This window comes from Excalfactoria chinensis, chromosome 1, assembly GCF_039878825.1.
Source record: "Excalfactoria chinensis isolate bCotChi1 chromosome 1, bCotChi1.hap2, whole genome shotgun sequence".
In the NCBI taxonomy this organism is placed as follows: domain Eukaryota; kingdom Metazoa; phylum Chordata; class Aves; order Galliformes; family Phasianidae; genus Excalfactoria; species Excalfactoria chinensis.
The window spans coordinates 44,242,491-44,260,683 of NC_092825.1; the positions used below are offsets into that span (position 1 = coordinate 44,242,491).

The following is an 18,193-nucleotide window of genomic DNA, read 5'->3' on the forward strand; positions in this document are numbered from 1 at the left end:
TGAAATACATTTGCACCACTTCTGAGCAGCCACTCTGAGCAGCAAAAATGATCTGAAAGTGATTTGAACTCTAGCAACATCCCTTGCTGGAAAAAAAAAAAAAAAGTGAGAGCATTTACAAAATATAGATACTTTGCCATTTTTATAGGTCTCATGGAACGTACATTAACTTGAACTGCTGAATATCAGAAGCAAGCCAAATAGCAATTCCTAGAATGCCTGAAAGCCTTTTTTTCTTCTGTGCTGAACTGTGACCTTGTGCAAATACCACAGCAAACAGACACACGAACTCCATCTAACAAACAGCCAAACACATCCTCTTGACCATCCATTTAACCAAGGTCTGCCACCACACTGGTGACAGACAGCTGTGCAGGTATCTGTGGAAACACCTGTTCTCATGCACATCACACTGACTGTTCAAACACTATTTACAAACACCAGTGGCCAAGCCCTTGGTGACTGCAGTCTGCAGAAGCAGTACTGGAGCTTGTTGCCCAGTCAGCCCACATGGCCACCACTCAGAGGGGACAGAAAAACACGGCTGTAACACCTAGTTGGGTGGAAACATTCCTCCCATGATGCTCAGTTTCTAGCAGAAGATGCTCCTCTGTCAGTAAGCTCTCAGGAGCAGAGAACATACCCGCGAGCATGTTTGCACAGTGACTAAATTACCAATTGCTGTAAAAATGTATTTTATTTCAGAAAAACAAGAAGGGACCTGAAGAAATTAAACAGTGAGATGCAGCAGAGACCTACTCCACTGTGCATGGACGGTAAAAAAAGAAACCACAAAAAAACCCCACAACAACCCTGCCTTTTTATTTAAAGAAAGAATTAACGTGGTATTTCACGCATGATTACATAGAACCAAACCTAATTCTGAAAAGCATTAAGGTACTTTACTCCATGCTGTTAAGAAACAAGATAGAGCCGAAGAAAGCAGAGAGTTGTAATCTCTTCCGAATGGAAAGTAAAGCTGCAAACCTCTTTATGTGCTCAAATGATAGTAATATGTGATGTTAATATTTGAACTGTAGCGGTCGATGTGGCATTGTTCCTTGCAATTACAATATCAGATTAGTATTTTCCACACTGGTTGACTAAAATCAGGGATATAAAGTTGTTCAGCAACTTTTAATTCACTGAGAACTTTATTTTTTTTTTAGTTCTCTAGGATGCCTATGATCTGAGACAAGTACTTGACATTTCCCATGGCAAAGAAAGGAGTGTTTTCCTCTCAGGAATAGTCTTTTTCCCTCCTTCATGCAGATCCACCTACATTTGGCCCACTTAAAAGCTTCTGAAAAGCTGCAGCCTGCATACTCTCAGAAGGGTTGGTGAGGCACCATCCCCAAAGCCTGTTCCTAGAGCTTCCACAGGCCTGTCACCAACACGACCTTCACTGTCCTTCACCGAAAACTGAGGACAGGGGCACCAAATCACTCCTTTCTAATGGCTGCCACCTGCTCTTCTAACTAGGCACAAAATCTTTCTTACCCTGATCATGATTCACTCACTGCCAGCACCAATCGATTGACATGGCTGCTGGTGGATCTAAGTGACAGGAGACTGCAATGGATATCAAGACTCCAGCTTTTATCAAGTTTTTCATATTTTATCAAAGTGCATATAAAGAGGAAATTCACTCAAAAATCAATATTGGAAGATTGCTAGGGAAGCAACAGAGGCAAGAATTACAAAGGCATGAAATAAAGGAATAATGGTGCCTCTGCATTATAGTATGGGACATAACTGTATGACTCTATGCTATTTTCCCAGAACAGATGGATCCTGGACTGTGCAACATGTTGTCATATACTCAGCACTGTGTTATCATTAGTTATTGTGCAGTCAGTATTTTATTCTCACCTCATCTCATGGCCCCAAACCTCTTCTTTAAATTCTATTCAGATCCTGCTCTGAAGATAGAATGGCTTATATTGTCATCTTCATGGTGCTTGTGAGTGCTTTACAAACTTCAATCAATTTATTTTCACCACATCTTGTGATTTCAGGCATTTTATAATCACCACTTTAGCATGGGGAGCTGAGACACACAGACAAAGGCTAATAAATATCAGTCGCTTTGGATGCCCAATTACAGTATCTGCTGCCTGATTTTCCAACTGCTTGTATTCAAAACTCCACTTCCATTGATCTAATTTGCAGTACTGTGTGCTCTGCACTCATATAAATCAGACTCCAGACTACAGTCAAATATACAGAATGTCTGTAACATACAATTAGTGGCTGTTTATGAGGCAGTTATCTAAATAACTTGCCAAGAACGATCCCAGGGCTTTGTGGCAAAAGCAGGTGTGAACTGGTATTCTCATAGCTACAGTTATTCCTTTAATCATGATACCCTCTCTCGTCCTTCCTTCATTCCTCTACCTCACTCCATACCCACTTTCTCATTTCCTTCACAAATTTGCACATTGGTCAGGGATGGCTGGTCAGCATGCTGTAACATATTCAGCACGGTGCTATCAATAGTGACCATGTATTCATTACCATGTTCCCACCCTGCTGTGAATGCAGGGATGCCTTATAATACATTCCACTACTGAAATCTGCTTTGTCCTCGCCTCTCAGTCCCACAAGCTGGAACCACACAGTCCAGGATTGGAAGTGATCCTTCCCCAGGTCACCTAGACAAGCCTGAAGCCTGACAGGAGTTTCTCTAATCAGTTCCTAAAAACGGGAATTCTCTCCAGTGAATTCATTTTTGTGTTAAATTACTATTACTATTGTAATACTTCTTCAGGTTTTCAGTCTCAGCTGTCATCCCTTTAATTTAACTTCCAGCCTCCAAGGTCAACAAGGTGAGGATGGGGTTCCGTGAATGGCAGGTAAAATGGTCATATACTTAAATATTGCATTGTAATGCACCAAGGCTGGATAGGTAACCCCAGATGCAGCATTTTCTAACTTTTGAGCATAAGATTGAAATAAAAATAACATGTCCTTATTAATGTGGGAATAATACATTTCATAGAAATGTGTCTACTTCTTCCTTTTCTCAGTATTTAACATCTCTTTGAAATATCTTCAACACTAATATAAAGAGTCAAAAAAAGATGAAGAGTTAGCAGTGCTTAGGTTGACCTTGGGACCTTAAAGATACACTCTTTAAACAAGGAACAATCTTTTCTATTAGATATAAATCAATCTTCTAATAACAGCAGATATTTTATTTAAACCAAGTTTCAAGCAAAAATTATTACAAGCTACAGACTGAATATTATGTCCTCAGTGTCCTTGGGTGAAATGGTGTAGTTGAAGATGGTGGGAGACTCATCCAAACTTATGCTCTTTCCTTTAGGATTCTCCACGAAGACTCCAATACCACAAATTGATGAGTGACATTTAACATTTGTCCGAGTCAGTAGTTCTGGCTGTGGAGCAGCAGACTACTTTTTATCATTTTAACTACAGATGGAGGACATCCAGCTTTATCTTCAATATTCATTGAAAATATACAGTTCTAACCAGTAACATAGGCTGTGGAAACGTTCCTACATGCTGAGGAGAAACTAATTCCCCAATCCAAAGCACTGAAAGCACTAAGCAAAAATGTGTGACTTTCAAATGCCGGCCCATGATTTCTCTTTCCTTGGAGTGTTTTAACACCTGCCATGCATCAGGAAATTATTCACATCGTTCATCCAATACAAAATACAAGAGAAATATCTGCACATTTGTGCAATGTGCCTTGAGCAGGACACCATGGGTTCTGTCACATTTTTTTTGAGATGGCATTAGGAATAGGTTGAATTAGGGAGGAAGGGATTTAAGATGTCTATATGTGGCATTTGAGAATAAGCAGGGTGAAAACTGACTGGTCACAGAAATCAGAGTGTATGTGAAAATAAGCCCTCATTCTGTCTTTCTCTATTTCTTTATACACCACGAAATTAGTCTTGGGAGCAGAGGCCACCCTCTGACATTTTGACATTTAGACCCAAATGAGATTCCAGTCAGAAATACAGCCCCATAAAAATAATCAAATCCAATCAAATGCAAAAGATGTGACCTAAAATATCTACATAAAAACTGATGAATATGAACTCCTTTGGAGAGAATACAGTAAGAATGGGTAAGACCACAGCTCAGAAAGGACAGAAGACAGCAAGAAAGCAAAGATGCCAGACCAAAGAAATCAAGAGAATTTGGTGTAACAGTAGGAGATTAAGATGGGGCAAGTGTGAAAAACACCCAAGGACACTGCAACAAGGCTTCTGAAAGAGGCAATACTAATGAAAAACAAAATGCAAAGAAAGTTCTGGTACACAGCAAACCCTTGAGGGCATTTGTATCTCAGTAATTCTAAGAGGCTCTCTTTAAAGAAAGGACACCCGAGAAGTAAGTCAAAGCATTCTCAAAATGTGGAAGGAGAACGGTAATTCTCTCTCTGCAGTACAGATTGCTTGAGCTGAGATTCCTATGGGCAGATGTAGATATGCAGCTTGCAGACACCTGCTCCTGAGTTGGCTTTTTGAGCTGAGAGGATAAGCTGGCAATTCTAAGGCAGTGCCTCATCCTAAGGCAGACATCTGAACCAGGTCAGATGAATCACACAGAGAAAATACCAAGTTCTCTGCAGTAGCTATAAGGGCAGGTGTTGCTGAGCAGGTCAGCCAAAGACATCTACATTATAAACTGCTGAAGAGAGATATGCTGAATCTCTCTCACAGAGGCCGCTGGTTTCATTTGAATACAGGAAATGTTCTCTGACTTTTCAAGAAATACAAACAAATGCTCGTAGGGACTCACCCTGAGGGTTATCGAACGAGGTGGCTTCTGAGGAGGATCTTCGTGCAGCCGGTCTCCCAAGGATGCCAGAACACGCTTACGGTGACCGATCAAGCTAATTTTTAAGACCTGGAAAAGTGACAAAATATCTAATTGAACGTTGCAATCGTTAAATAAAGAAGAACCATTCAGAGTGAAGCCATTTTCTCTCTAGGCACTTTAACAATTAGTTCACTATGCAGGTTAAGCAGACGGAGTTGTGTAAGGCATACAGGAAGCACAGAAAACGAAGGAAGACACCAAAGCAGGTATGAACGTGTAAAATGAAAAATAATCTCAGATGAGTAAGGAGGACAGAAGAATGACACAGGAAGAGAAGGCAGCTGTGCGAGAAACCAAATAAACAACAACAAAAAAAAGGCCAAAGAAACAAAGCCTGAGGAGGAAACTGGAAACAGAGATGGAGTCAAAAAGTGAATTACAAGAATTATAGGTATTCACATGTATGGGAAGGCTGCTAGTATTAGAGACTAGAAAGGGAGGAACAGCCAGCAGATACTTAGAGACAGTAGCAAGGGGGAAAAGGAACTGCACAATGACCACATAGCACTAGTTTTAAGCCTATGCATCATTCTTTTTGTGGGTAGTCTCTGAATGACATACACATTTGCATTTATCTCTTAGAGTCATCCTCCTGTAAGAAAAACAGGACAGATATCTTTCTCTCAAAACTTGTCTTGGTGTTCAACTGCTTCCATTAGATGCAGTGAAAAAATATCTCTTGCACACAAACATGACCATCTGTGGACAGGTTCAAATTCCTTCTGCTCTTATGCTCCAAGAACACCACCGAAAAAGCATTTCATATTCATTTGCAGTTACTGCCTACCTATACCCCTCCCCGTCCCTCCCATGTACAAAACCACCACTGTTTACAGGAAAAAAGAAAGAGAAGCAGCAGAAAGTTGGAAAGTGAAGGATTGCTGGAAAAAGAAACAAGAAACGTATTTTGATGACACTCTCTAATGGCTGCAATTGCTTCAAAATGTAAAGCAGACGAGACTGTAGAGGCAAGCCTCTGCTCTCCAACAGCAGATCCTCATGTAACTCTTCCAAGCTGCATATGGTTTCATACACCAGAGCTGCCTCCATTCATTCCCAGAAGACAGTGCTTCCCACTATTTTTAGGACCACCGTGTGTCAACAGCCTTCAGTGGAGGGGAATTTCTCACTCAACCTAGAAAAAGAGATAGTCCCCAGAAAACCCCAAAAACACTGCCTCGTAAGTGAACAATTACCTCAGTTTAAGCAGTACTGCTAAGAATACTGTTCGTGAAAAAAAATTAAACAAACAACAAAAAAAAGAAAGCCTGGCAGCTCTGTAAAGGCATCTCCAGGATCCAGAATCTCAGGTTATGGTACAGCAACACAGTCCTCATTCTGGGGGTGACCTCCTATCCACAGGAAATTTAAATCATTCACACATCCGCTCTTTTATTGTGCTGATACCACCAAACATCAAGATTATCCTGTCTACCTGAATCCATGAAGTGATGGGCTATGACATGGGAGGCAGCTGATGAGGGTGGCTGAGACCTTGCATCTCAGCAGGAGGCCTGAACTGTGGAGTCCCACCAGCCTCTTAGGCTCCCTTGTGTTGGCCTACATCTGCGGAAGCTCTCATAAGGCTGAGACAGGAGAGCACACATTGAAATGCCAGAGGCACGCAGGAGACTTAGTTATGTATTCAGTTTACACTGAATGTTAAACAGAAGGGTGCACAGTTTATCTCAGTATTTAACCGTATGAAACACGTGAATGAACTACAGCTGCTTTAAGCTGTACTCAGGTAATGCACTTCACTGAACTCATTTCTTTCATAATGATTTCTCCATCATCAAGAGAATCTATCCAGAGATTTTTAAGTCAGTCTACAATTCTTGGGTCATTTTGAGGTCTGCAGTGCTTTTGAATGCCTTATTAGCTATATCAAACCAGGTAAAGGAATCCACACAAAGCAGTTCTCCATGATTTCATACAGCTGCTGAACAGGAGATTAGAGGATACCAGTCTTGGGGGACTTCCACATAAGGGATAGGAGGGTTCACATGGTTGCACACAGAAAGAGTGCTCAATATCAAAGCAATGTAGATCATTAAACTCCACAAACATGGCAAGTTTATTTGACTTCTTTCTCCCTCATCCCCCTCACCCTCCCCCACTAAAATGATAGTTGCCCCAAATCTGAACTGGTAGGGATTTAAAGATGAAACCTACACAAACGTTATCATACTCAGCCAGCAGATCTATTTACCCAGTTGGACTACATACTGTTATCTGAAGGCACTCATTTTCTTCCAGAAATGAAATCTTCCTATTTCTCAACTTACCAATATAAAATATTGTTTTCTGAGGCACTTCTATATTTGAGTTATGAGACTTAACAAGCACCCTGAAACTCTGAAAACTTGTTCTGTGATGGATTATCCTTGACAGGATTTATCAAAAAATGTCAAATACCACAAATATAGGGCAATGGTGTTCAATGGCAAAGCTGCCTCAAACAGTATCTTAGGAACATCTTAATGCTTTTTTATCGGAACACCATTAGAAATCTAGCACTCATTTAGCCCACAAGTTACTTCCCCATGCGTATCTCCCATGCAGCACGCAACAGTGAAACCAACACAGTGTACTTAAGTGCTGTGCAACAAGGCATTCTGTCAAATGGACTGCAGCCTGCTTCATATGTGACAACGAAAGAGTTTTGCAGTGCGGTTGCAGTAATCAGCTAGAAGATATCATCAAACTGTGTGTGCAACTTAAGGCCCGCACAGCCTGTGCGGGGCGACACTTACTGCAACACAAAAACTAAGTAGACAACATGCCTGCTTACACACAAACTGCACAACACCTGAGGCGAAAACAATGCAACTCTATCTTAGGCATTTGTTTATACTTGATGCTATAATGCAGTTAAAGGAGGATAGCGCAAATCATTTGTCCAAAGTAATTACATGTGCACATAAATGTAATCCAGTTTTTATTCCCATATTCTCCAATGATTTGTATACAAAATGAGATTCCACTAGGAAAATGTATGAAATCCACAAATGTAACCAATGCAACACTTCACATTTAGAAGTCTGGCTTAGCTGACAGATGTTTTAAAAAACAAACACATGTAGCCCAGTAACTCCCTGGTGGCTGCATATGTGCAGATGCTGGAATTAACAAGTTATAGCATCTAAAACTAAGCATTGTTTTTGCAATAATCCTCTGCCTCATATTTTTTTCTCATGGAATAGTAGGAACGAATACTGCATCTTTATAGTTAGTTATTCTACTTTATAATTGGTATTATAAGGATTGCTGAAATGCAGGACATCAATCCCTTTTCCTTCAGAATAACATAAAAAGCTCCCATATGAAGCAGAATGGATGGCATTAGTGCATTAGGATGGCAGTAGCGAAAGCAGTCTGGACTAAATGGGCAGTAGCAGTCAAACACTAGGAGGAAGCTACACAGTGGAAACATAGAGTGATCAGAACAGTACTGCTAATTCTTGAAGAGCAGCATCAGACAGTTCACAATTTAAGCTTCATCTAGTAAGGACACAACCGTAACATTTAGGGCTAAAAAGAAGAAATGGACAAACCAAGAAGGTGTGGTCTTCAGCAAGTAGACAGTCCAAAATATTGGTTAAATTCAATTTCATTAAGCTGTTGTTCTGCTCATCATTCTGAAATAAACTCCAGACCATTCTGGAACTGTAGGCCAAAAATGTATTGACTATTACTTTTCTGCCATAACATCACGCTAAGGGATGATCACATGGTAGTGCCCAGAATACCCATGAAGCTGACCTCAGACAGCCAGCACATCTCACTTATTATCATACTTGATGTAACTGAAAGCTCAAAAATGGATTAAATGCATTTACTATATCAAACTCAGTACATGGATGACACTTTGTGCTAAACATGGCAAGTTTTACTCACACAACTGATGTTTCTGACAACAGTTCATCACCACTACCCCAAAAATACGCTCCCAAAAAACCCAACCAAACGAAAAGCCCAACACACAGTGATCAAAACAGCACAGTGTAATCACAGCATAATTTGAAAGATAAATTTGTCTGTGTCCTTAAACTTTCATAACAAAAATGACCATTGCCACTACATCACAGAGCTGATACATGACTCCATGCCCTGCTCCTTCTGCTAAGCTCCAGCTGCTGTCGGATACTGGGGACACAGAAGCCCAAGTAACATGTACCAAGTGGGCTTGTTGATCTGCTCCAGGAGGGTGAGGCCCTGTGGAATCAGGCCTGGGCCCAAAGTGACTGAGCACTGAGGAAAGAGGCAAGCTCTGCATCCCTCTCATCCCCTTCCTTTCTCATAGGAACATGCAATGTGCTGGCAGAAAGTAAAAGCTACACCAGACAGCTGTGATATTGAATGGCGGTGGTTTATCAGCAACAGACACAGCCAAGTGCAGTCTAAACAGTATTAAACTTCTGTTGCATTTTTCATGTAGTTGATATCGGATATTTCTCATGCTGATACTCATCCTGCAACTGCCAATATTTTCCAGCCACAAAACCATTACCCCCTTATTATCACAAACCCTCATTCATTTGTGCTTAAACAGTGTATGGATTCTTCTGTGGCCCCCCAAACACTCAGCAAAGCACAAGTTCGGGGTGTAATGGAAGCTCCTAGGCACCTCAAGATCAGGGATGGGCTGCAGCTCTGCCTACACCTCTTGTTTGCACAACCACAATGCAAGCAATCATGTTTTATGTATATGATGAGACTTGCAAGAGACTTATGATTTCATACCATAATGATATGAAATATGTCTCATTATCTCCCTGAATTAATCACCCAACTGGAAGCAGATGTCAGTTGTCTTGGTGATAGCATTTCACAGAGACAGATGGTTGCCTAATAAAGTTCTGTTTCTATACGTTGATCATGAAGAACTGATGTTGCTTTGTTTTTTTTCCCCTAAAATATATAATTGAGCTGCAGATTTGCAGCTTAATGATTCTAAGAAGCCAAAGGCCAAGAGTCTTCTCAAGAAAAAATGTTATTTTGAATCAGGTTCTTATTCCCATCACAGCTTCTGTCAGTCCCTTGCTGCCAGACTAGCTGTGGTACACTGGAGTTCAATCACTGCCATCCCACCACAGATTCAGGTGTGTCAGAATTTACCATTTTTTTTTTGCAGAACTGCTCAGGATAGTCGTCACTGCTGTGGAGGTTGCTGGAATTTTTGCCCTGATTTCACAGGACAAGGCACTTCTGTTGTCAAATGGTTTTCAGCATACTCACTAGTTTACGAATCTGCTTTCTGAATACATCAGGTGCCACTACTTTCGGCTCCATCACAGATTTGAAATATGTAATCTTTTAAAAAGTCATGACCTTGTGCTTGTAATCAGTAACTCTTAATGCTCCAGTGGAAATACATTAGTTTAATTTTTAATTAATAAAATTCAGGAATTTTTTTATTAATAAAACTCAGGAAAACAAAATGAAACTAAACTGGCAAATAATGAGATTGGGTCTTTTTACCTCCCAAGGACATATCTCAGAATGATTGTTTTAAAGCATATATATAGATATATATATATATATTCTTACTTACAAAGAAGTTGAATCCATGACCTTAAAAAACATCAAAATCTAATGGTTTGCAAGCCTCAGATTTAAGAACAAATACTACACACATGCATTTCTATATATTCATAGATCTCAAAAGTCCTGAAAGTCTACTGTACATACAAAGACATAAACTGCTTACAATAATGACCACCTAAGAGACAAGACTGAAAATACTCTTTATGCTAAGCACTCCTGTACATAAATCGAACTGCACTCCTGCTATTTTCACAGGCAGTAAGTGGAAAAATTACTGGACAGTTTGAAAGACGGAATAAATTCCCAAATGAAGTCCTAGAGGACAGTCTTCTTAGACTGCTCCTCCAATAATGATTTGCATTTCCACCCCTGTGCTAATGACAGCTCTAGTCACTGGTCCAGATCAGATTTGGAAACTGTGTGGTCATGGACACCGGGAGCGTTATTCCCAGGGTCCTCAATGTTAATCAAACAGCATGAGGAGAGAGTAATTGCAACACCAATACATTATCCTATTACATTTGGCAGGATTACTTACAGAGTGGATAAAATATAACTAAAGTTACTGGTACTTCAACACATTTCATAATGAGCTAATCATTTATTTATCTGCTTTTAATTTGCAATTATCAGCCAAGCACATTAATCTGCATATAAGGCTGAAATATAGTTTGCATAAGGAGAAGCTGGAGATAAAATACAAATCTCCATGGAAAATTGATCAATTGTAAAATTGATTTTCTTCATTTTCATCATGGGCTTAATTTCAAGCAAAAGGATAAAAAAAATACATATGAAAAAATCAAGCCCTTATAAAGAATAGGACATTTATCTGCTAAATAAAAAGTTTCTTGTTTTTATGCACTCAATCTCTCCAGTCGTTTATAGCAATGAACGCTGCTTTCATGATATAAGAAAGTAAAAAGCAGTTTGTTGCTTGGAATAAAATCACAAGTTATATTCGTTCCAGTTATAACAAATGCTATCACTAAAAGGTAAGCAATGTGGGAACAGAATGAGTTAGATAAACAGATAGCAATACATCAATACATTGGAATTGAAAAGATTTTATTTCCATATTACGTGATTGTGTACTCTGATAAAAATAGCAATAGAAATAATGAAGAACAACTAAGATGGTGTTAAATATTTCCTACTAACAATACTAGCACTTAATGGAGGCGCAATCTATGCTGGGTTTTATTTTTGATTTTATTGATTTTAAATCCTCAACATCTCACAGATACACAGCAACCGTAAAAAAAGAAGAGCCAAATGCTGGACAGGAGAAGCTGGTCTAAGCATCGGAACAATTACTAAAAGACAGGCTACTCTGAATGCACTCACAAGCCTAGTATGCTGGCAAGTTACCAGTTGTATGCTCAAAAACATGATTATTATTGCATGAAGATGTTTTCAATTGAGTAAAATTATTTTTTCCATACAGTTAGATACTTACATTAAAAGCCTGGTTTCCCTCAGTGAATAGCCAATTCAAGGCTGATTTTTGCCACTGGGTGATCCGACAGACCACCATGAAGCAGCCTAAAATTGCTTTTTCCCTAGAGCATTAAATATGTAACATAGAAAAAGACTTTGTAACCTCTGATACAAGAGCCATCACAGGCAATGACAGTACTATTGTAAAAGCGTGATGGCCCAGACACAACCCACCCAAATATACATCCTGAGTACAGGTGATGTGTCCTCTAAGTCTCAGGAAAACTACACAGTGACGCTATCTGAAAAGACAGACCTACAGAAAACGGACGAGAGGGAGTAGGAGCAGGATGAGCTCCCAAGATCACACTCCAGGGATCCCATCTGGCTGTACCACAGCTGGGATGTGGGCTGGGAGCAGCCCTTAGTAAAACCAGTTCTGTACCTGGTTCCTCACCTGACACAGAGCAGCTCACATGGAAAGAGAGGTTGGGGGAAAGGGAACAAAGTGGAAATGCTGCACTTAAAGAAGTGCATGAGACAGTGGAATCACACTTTCACTTGCACTGGACCACCTGCAGGAAGAGGGCAGCTAACACCACAGAAAGAACCCTGCAGCCATGTTTCAACAGTAACTGTGGTCACTGAGCCTATTCTTTTCAGCATTCAGCAGTTACTGCATTTAGTCTTCTGGACTGTCAGAGCAGTCTGTCGTTTTCCCCCTGAGGACTGGAGCAAACCAGTCACAGACAAGGTAGCCATTTCATGAAAAATGTTTTTCTGCTCATAACTGTTTCGGTCCTGTCAGTGATCGGTTCTGATCCACTCTTCCACAGGGCGGCTGTTTAACCTCAGCTGTACAGTCTTCTCTGACAGCACTTGGTATGCTGGGTGAAATAAAACACATTTTGTCATGTGCTAGGATAGGCACTGTTGGGACAATCCCGAATACAGTGTGTTATGCTATGCAGAGATGTCTCCTCCATCAAGATCTTCACCATTTCATTCCTTCCCAAGAAATATGCAGCAAGAGATGTGATGTAAAGTGGTCTTCAGTTACTGCTCTACCAGTCCTGCAGCAACAGCTACCTGACCATTTCATAGAATCACAGAATGGCTTGAGTTGGGAAGGACTTCAAGGATTGTCAGGCTCCAACCCCTTTGCCATAGGCCGGGTTGCCAACCGCTAGATCAAGTACTGGATCAGACTGCCCTATGCCCCACACATCCTGGCCTAGAATGCCTCCAGAGACAAGGCATCCACCTCTCTGGGCAAACTGTTCTATCACCTCACCACCCTCTCAGTAAAAAACGACCCCCTGAGATCCCATCTCAATCTCTCTTTAGTCTAAAACCATTCCCCCTCTTCCTATCACTACCTACCATAGTAAAAAATTGATTTCGCCTCTTTTCAGGACAGTCCCTAAAAGACAAAACTCTGAGGGATCTATAACTTTAGCAAAGATTAGGGCATGACATACAAAATTTCTATAACAATAACAAAATGCTTTTCATCAAACTGTTTTTCAAGTTGTGTTATACTACCTCGCTTTGCAAACTTTGTGAAAATCCATTAGAATAATTATTACAAATTCTGAAAGACAACCTTGGCTTTAAATAAACTGCAGCAGCATCCTCCTTAGGCCTCACTCCATCCCTTGAATTTCATCAATCTCATCCTTCAGTGCTTACTGAATGAAGAAACAAATTCAAAAAACATCAATTCAACTCAACTATAGCTGTAATAATCTACTCCTTCAGGTAGTCAAAGCAATTAGCATAATTAAAATAAGAACAATTTTGTCCCACCTAAGTTTGGTTTGGATTGTGATGTTGCTTGTTGAAGTCTGAACCCCAAATTTTGTCCATTTCCCAGCTACATTATATGGCTTTATAAAAAAGCTATTAGTTCTCCCTTAGATCTTACTTCGTTTATATTCTTTATGCTATCATAACTGTAGCAAGACTATTACTACCTTAAAAAAGGCAATGGCCACCATAGCAGACCAGAATCCTACATCACAGGCAGAGCTGGCACCATGCTGTACTTTGACTCTTAATCTGTGAGGAGGAAGCACCGTGGGTGGGAGAGAACAGGCTCTATGAGCTCAGTGGGATGGCTGGATTAGCTCCACCAGGGGCAGCAAGGGGACAGTGCAAGCATTTCTCAAAATATCTTATCCTTTCATGCTTTGCAGTAAGAGCAGGAAGGCACACCATCAAAAAGTGGGGTTACAAAAGGATACAAATAAAGTGGCAAAAATATTCGGCCATCAATAGCTCAGGTATATTCTTCTTCCCTTGTGTCTCTCCAAGATACAAGAAATTCCAGCATAAAAGATTATTGTCTGTATGAGTTGAGTTAAATTAAAACAGCACAGCCATTCAGATCATGCACATCTTCTTATGTGAATTCCTTCATTAAACATTCAACATTAGTCTGACTTAAGGAAGAAACGCTTTTGTACATAAGTAAATCAGAACAAAGCAAGAGGGCAAACTGTACTGAAGAGCTCTCTGAAAGGAGCTGTTCTTCACTACAGCTGAAAAAAAAAGAGCTTAACTTTAAACAACAACAAAATGCAGCAGAGGTTTGGTCATCCTGAACTTGTTTTCCTTGAAGTTTCTTCTTAAATTAAAAAGAATGTATGTGCGTATCTTTTAGGATTCCACTAGTTTTGGCAGCTACATTATTAATGAAGCACTCTGGCAAAACCCACAAGTGCGTGGATTGCCATGGGAGCCTTTCTTGCTTTAAATTCCATTTGAATTTTCTCAGTGAGAAGGGCTGTGTGAGACTGCTACAGCTGGGTTGTGTAGCATGTTTACTTCACCTCTGCTCCTTCGTTGTTTTCTTTTCTTCTTCCATCCTTATCAAAAGTACCTGAAAAGAGAAAGTTCTCTTCACAGGGAATGTTAAAAGCAGGATAAGCCCCATCTGCCCAGCTGAGGCTTTGCCTTTCTTGTTCTTTGCCTTAGGCCCACCCAACTCATACATTCAAGAGAAGGAAAGATGGGGCCAAGTTCATACTCCACTTCTCGCACCAGTAGTGTAAAACCAGCCATCCTGATTTTGCAGAGAGCATTATAAGAACAGATTCTTGGATCTGAAGGAAACCAAATGAACTTGGTGGCTCTGTGCACACAGCTACCTGCACAACAGCCACCCTGTGTTACAGCAAGTCACTGTTCTCAAACCACTCCTAAAGTTGTCGAGAGTCTCCCCAGCATTATACCTTTTCATAATTCTAAGTATTGCAGCACAGCAAATAATATCCTGAATTGGATGATTAACTGTTCTGATTTCTGAATTATGTTTTCATTAATATTTAACCTAAGTTGTCTCTTCTCTTGCTCTTGTTCTGTCCTCACTGATTTATGAAAATAATTCATCATTATCTCCCTTATAACATCCACTCACATGCTGGCAGGAAGTTACATTTGCCCTCACTCCTGTTTTTCCTAGGAAGAACACACTCATTACACCAGGTGTCTGGTCAAGTTTTCCATTTGAGATACAGCCATGATCACTAAAGAACACAAGCAGAAAAAAAGACAACAATCCTATTCCCCTCATCTAAAAAGCACTATAAATACATACTCTCTCTCTCTTTTTTTTTCTTTTTTTTTTTTTTTTAATTTTAAAGATAAATAATGTAAAACATGAGATAAAAGAACCATTTTCCTTTTTTTGACATGCCATTTATCATGATATACATACAATTTCACAAAAGTTTTCTACCAAGAATATCACTCTCCCTTAAATCTCTTCTGACTGGACATTATTCCCAAACAGAAAGGGAACCATACAAAGGAGCAAGGTTTTATACATGCTTCTCTCGTTAATATACACAACACCCATACATCACTGTCTTTTTTCTGCGTTATGTAGCTGACTGATGTTCAGTTGAATACCCAGCAGCTCGACTCCTGTCCAAGTGATTCCCCCAGTACTGCTGCTCAGTAATATACTCAAAGCTCGTTATATTCTTTCATGTGAACTGCACTTCCAAAATATATCACGCTCACATTTCTTCAATTAATTATTATGTAACTGATTGAACTCATTTATGCATTATAAAGATCATACTCTATTTTAATCCTATTTTACGAATGCTACTACAACATTAAATAATCACCCTTCAGAACAGAAATAATACCATGAAAATCCACAGTTGTTTGGGGCAAATTTGCAGAACATTCATTTTGATGGAGCATGAAATTTTAAACCTGAAAGAAGATACATTAGCTTATTTATATGTATACTTATTTATATGTATTAACTTATAGTGTTAGGTACAGCAATCCATGGTACTGTGGGGAAGAGAAATGTTTCTACATCATCTTGTCACAAATGTGCACACTAGCACGGTTCACATTAACTCAGTGTAATGTAAGAAAGTCTGTCATGAACATTTTATGCTAAACCACCACATGAACTATGATTAATGATGAATCAGAAGAGTAGATTTGTATGAATAACAAGCAAAGGAGGATACAAATCTTATTATGGACAATTAGATGACAACATAACTTAAGTACTTGCTGTATTCTAGTATGTAGCCACTTGGAATATATATTTTATAAATTTTATCATTATTTATTTTATCATAGAATCATGGGGACTGGAAGGGACCTCTGGGGATCACAAAGCTCAACCCCCTGCTAAAGCAGGTTCCCTGGAGTAGGTCACACAGGTGGGCATCTAGGTGGGGCTTCAATCTCTCCAGAGAAGGCAGCTCCACAACCTCTCTGTGCAGCCCGTTCCTGTGCTCTGTCATGCCCACAGTAAAGCAGTTCTTCCTTGTGTTTGCATGGAACTTCCTGTGTTGGTTTGTGCCCATTGCCCCTTGTCCTGTTTCCAGGCACCACTGAAAAGAGCCTAGCCCCATCCACTTAACTTCTGTCCATTAGATATTTGTGAGCATCGATAAGATCCCCTCTTGGCTTTCTCTTCTCCAGACTGAAGAGGTCCTGGTCTCTCAGCCTTTCTTTGTATGGGAGATGCTTCAGGACCCTCATTATCTTCATACAATCACAGAATCACCAAGGTTGGAAAAGACCTCCAAGATCATCCACTCCATCCATCCACTTCCCACTAAACCATGTCCCTCAGTACAACATCTAAATGTTTCTTGAACACCTCCAGAGACAGTGACTCCACCACTTCTCAGGGCAGCCTGTTCCAGTGCATAACCACTCTCTTGGAGAAGTATTTCCTAAAGTCCAACCTGAATCTCCCCTGGTTATTCCCTTCCTGTCAAGAAGAGGATGACCCTCACCTCACCACAGTTTCCTTCAGGTAGCTGTAGGGAGCAATCAGGTCATCCCTGAGCCTCCTCCATCATTGTGGCCCTCCGCTGGCCTCTAGAAAATGTCTTTTGAACTGAAGCTTTTGAACCAAGGAACCCAGAACCAGACGTATTTATAAGTAAAATGTATTTCAGAGATGTATTATAGAATTTGGTGTGTTTCAAATGAGTAAGTCTACATGTAGTCATTGTCAGTTTTAGAAACTTTTCTACTCACGTATACATCTTCTTTAAGTGTTTTTCCTGTTAGTTTTTTTTTGTTTGTTTGTTTTTGTTTTTTCTGTACTTGTGATAATCTGGATCTAGAGAAGTGTAGACATTTTCTCATTTTAAGAGTCATGACACTTAAAATTGCTTCTGCTGTAATACGAACTTTTGAATCACAAAATAGTTTCAATTCATGGTTTTTGTTCATTTTTTCTTCTCAAATAAATGTGTTACAGAAACTCAGCAGCACAAGTAAACAAAATTTTTGCACAGAAAAGACTTCTCTACTTTAGTAGTAGAAATGACAAATACTTTAGCTAAAAGCTTAGACATGCTTTTGAAATGTTATGTGACACTCCTGCATCACACACCACAGGCTTCCTCAGCTGGGGACAATTTCTTCATTTTCAGGAACTCCTGTGTTTTACCTTAATTTGGTCAGAGATAGGCACAGCTGATCTTTTCTGAATTAGTACCTATCACAAGCCATTTACCAAGTGCTAATATTCCCACTGAGTCATGAGGCACCTGCCCATCAGCCAAGACAACAGAACCAACAGCGCAACAACATTTCCCCAGGAAAACACAGCACAGTCAGTTTGCAGATAATTCTCCAGATTCCTTGTGCTTCAACGTTCGGAACTGTACATATACTGAACAAAATATTTTCAGAGAAAAACTGGCATTTCAGAAGATGAAATACCTATTTCAGTTTGGAAAATGGATAGCATGGTGAATCTACCAGCACGCTGAAAGCTTCAAACTTGCTCACAGAAAATGGCTCTCTGCTGACAGAGCCCTGTGGGTGCTGACACAGAGCCAGC

The 18,193-nt window shown here is 39.9% G+C and overlaps 1 protein-coding gene across 15 annotated transcripts in view; it reads right to left on the minus strand.

The window, feature by feature from the left end:
- ANKS1B (ankyrin repeat and sterile alpha motif domain containing 1B) overlaps window positions 1-18,193 on the minus strand; it is a 397,279-nt gene that overhangs the window by 51,235 nt on the left and 327,851 nt on the right. For all 15 annotated transcript variants that reach the window (XM_072327909.1, XM_072327887.1, XM_072327898.1 and 12 more), the window contains one exon: window positions 4,780-4,887. In XM_072327909.1, the coding sequence (XP_072184010.1) occupies window positions 4,780-4,887 (108 nt within the window). The remainder of the gene's footprint in view (window positions 1-4,779; window positions 4,888-18,193) is intronic.